Source organism: Sipha flava, unplaced genomic scaffold (assembly GCF_003268045.1).
Source record: "Sipha flava isolate LNK unplaced genomic scaffold, YSA_version1 486_pilon_pilon, whole genome shotgun sequence".
NCBI lineage: Eukaryota > Metazoa > Arthropoda > Insecta > Hemiptera > Aphididae > Sipha > Sipha flava.
In genome coordinates this window covers 104,025-107,251 of record NW_020273287.1, presented here as the reverse complement: position 1 = coordinate 107,251, position 3,227 = coordinate 104,025, and the positions used below count along the sequence as shown (strand labels likewise).

General features: G+C 32.8%; 1 protein-coding gene across 1 annotated transcript; it reads right to left on the bottom strand.

The window, feature by feature from the left end:
* Window positions 1-2,729: 2,729 nt before the first annotated feature.
* Window positions 2,730-3,206, bottom strand: LOC112689959 (uncharacterized protein K02A2.6-like). Its single transcript, XM_025563842.1, has 2 exons — window positions 3,072-3,206; window positions 2,730-3,013 (listed from the first exon to the last, which is right to left on the bottom strand). Exons 1-2 carry the CDS (start codon window positions 3,088-3,090, stop codon window positions 2,742-2,744), a joined length of 291 nt encoding a protein of 96 aa, XP_025419627.1. The 5' UTR covers window positions 3,091-3,206; the 3' UTR covers window positions 2,730-2,741.
* Window positions 3,207-3,227: the final 21 nt, after the last annotated feature.

Below are 3,227 nucleotides of genomic sequence, written 5' to 3'. Positions count from 1 at the left end.
TGGTTGGTAAGCTCAGAGACAGATGTTAATTTAAAATATAAAATAGAAAAGACATTAATATCATGTGATGATTGTGTATTGAGCTGTGATAAATGCAAAATATGTATACATACATATAAATGCACATGTATGAATAATATTATTTATTTCAATATTTGCAAGCATATTCATGCATGTGCTAAAACAGAGACTGTGGGTAGTTTGCAGAGAGATGAAAATCAGATTTTACCACCAACACCAAAATTAGTTGTTGATAACGGTTTCAGACAAACAATTAAAGAGTCAGACTTAAATAGAAAAACTAATGAAGATATAAAAAATAAACTTGAAACAATATATGGTATGGTTAATCGAGCACAATTAGAAGAGACTGATATAACATACATCATTAAGCAATGCGATAATATAATTTCGAAATTGGCAAATAATATAAGTTTTAAAGAAATCACCACAAATGGAAGCAATAAAAGAAAAATAGAATTGCAAGACAGATTTTTTACAAAAAAAAAATGTTCAAGTCAGCATCATACTTTATCTTCTTTAGAGAGCAAACACATAAGGCAATCATTCTTAAACATAAATAAAGAAACATTGAATATAAGTACAACAGCTACGTTTGATCACTCTTATAATTTAAAATAAATTTAGATTTTTAGTTATATTATTGACTTGAGCTATTATTTATAACAGTAATTCCTATATTATTTGAATTGATTGTATTAATATGAGTTTTGACGTTGTTGGCTGAACGTAAGTAATATTTAAATTTTAGTATTTTAGATTTTTAGTTATACCTATAATTGACTTGAGCTATTATTTATAATATTTATTTTACATATACAAAAAATATACAATATAATGTTCAATTTACTTTGTTCGTGATTCTTGGAGCAAATGACAAGCAATTTGTTTTTGATGATGTTGACTTTACATACTGATAAAATTCTTTTTCTTCAATATCTTTTTTCCAATAATTAAAATCTATCATATATTTAAAAATGTGTAAATTAATTTGCACATGCGTAATTAACCCCTACAATCAGACAGTAAAGCTACATGTCCTATCTGACACTGTATACCAGTACACTGTACAGCACCCAAGATAAAATTTTATTCACAGACATTTTGTTAATAATAAATTATTGATGAACAATTTTATTGACAATTATTAATTGCTTGAACAAAAAAAAAATAAATAATCACAATCAACGATAACTGATAAGATGATAGGGATTAGACTAGACGTGATTCACTCTGGTGGACATTTTTGACATCATGGATCACAAAAATTTTTTTCCTGCGAAGAACCGTTCGTCTCACCACGCTCGACACCGCTGGATTGGTCACCCTGCCTAATCGCAGCACGGCCGTCTAAGGCGACACGGCCATCTTTGCGCGCCGAACTCGCGTTCTTCTCGTTCGACCGATTTCCTGATCAATACGTACGTTATGCCCGACCGCCTTTTCGTCTTTTTGGTTATACACGTGCTCGTGATCGACGACCCTTTACTAACGCGAGTCCTCTTGCTTGTTTTATTATTTCTCATATATTGATTTAATGTATAAAAATATATACTATTTTTTTTTTTTTTAATATTAATAATATATTATTATAATAATTTATTTGATCGACGTGTCTTACGTATGTTTTATCATCGCTAGATTTACACTCATACCTTTTACTACCTACAACTTTACTGACTGTTGCTCTTATCCAAGTTTCTTTATTACCTGGTTTGTAATATTTAATCATTACCTTGTCACCTATATCAAACACTTTATTATTACTATAGTGCGGCCAGCGAAACTAGAAGCTTGACGGTCACGCGCCCTAGTGGCCGTTTTTCATTAGGGCTACGAAGAATGATTTCCCGCGTAAAACAATTTCAAACACATTTACACTTGTTGTATAGACCTGTTTCACAGCTACTCGTACGATACGCGTGCTTATCATATATTCTTAAACACAACGTAGCAACGCATTTTACTGATTATTTACAATAGAATGAGAACCACTTTTCGTGAGCCGGACTACTATATAACATATTCACTATATTCATTTCGAAAAACAACGCAGCTGTACAAACAACCAAAATATTTAGAACCCCTGGTTTACACGAAAACGGTCACTAGGGCGCGTAACCGTTAAGCTTCTAGTTTCGCTGGCCGTACTACACCATTTTAATTTTGTATCGCCTTTTCTTATTTCTCCAGCAGAACGTCGTTATCAGATTTATAAAGTAAATCTAATCTACAACGTAATTTTCTCCCCAACATTAAAATTGCTGGCGATTCCCTCGTAGTGGAATGTGGTGCATTTTTATATCCTAATAGGAATTTATTTATTATAACTGACTTGGATATATATTTATTTTTTTGATCCGCAAATGCTGCCGATAATGCATGTGTGGGATTTAAATAATAAAAATCACTCACAATTTAATTTAATTAAAATAGACACTATATTATATAAATATGTATGTACAAATATCGATACGCGTTACAATTGCGCGGAGGAATTGCCGAATATATCGCGGAGTGTAATTCATGATGTGTCACGGATTGTACTCACGGACTGATTGAATGAACGTCTGACCAGCCGGTATATATATCGGCGTCGATTATCTAGAACATTCTCGAAATTACCTTAACGAGATAATCATCGCATATTCTAGAACATGGGATTTCCCCTGATCCACTGACAATATTATAAACAACTTGGACGATTCGCGGTGCGTTGTTTACGTCACCACACGTTTAGTTGTTTTAACTGCATTTTCTTCCACACCATTTGTAGCAGGGTGTCCCGGAGCTGTGCGCAAATGTACTAAGCCATTACTTTTTAAAAACGTAGCGAATTCATTTGAAGTCAATTGAGCTTCATTATCCGAAACTAACGTTAAAGGTAACCCCCATCTACCAAAAATCTCTCGCAATTCAGAAATGGTGTTGTCCGTCGTTATACTTTTCATCTCTTTTACTTCCAACCACTTTGTAAATGCATCTATAACAACTAAAAAGTAACCATTGTGATAAGGTCCAAAAAAATCTATGTGTATCCTCTACCATACCCCGCTCCGTCTGCTCCATGGTATTAATTGTGACTTTTTAGGATTTTGTTTTAAACGCCAACAATTGTAGCGTATAAATTCTGGGTCTAATGCGTATGGTGTGGAAAAATAATTAAGTCACAAATTAATGTCATACAAAATACTTTATTCGCCAAC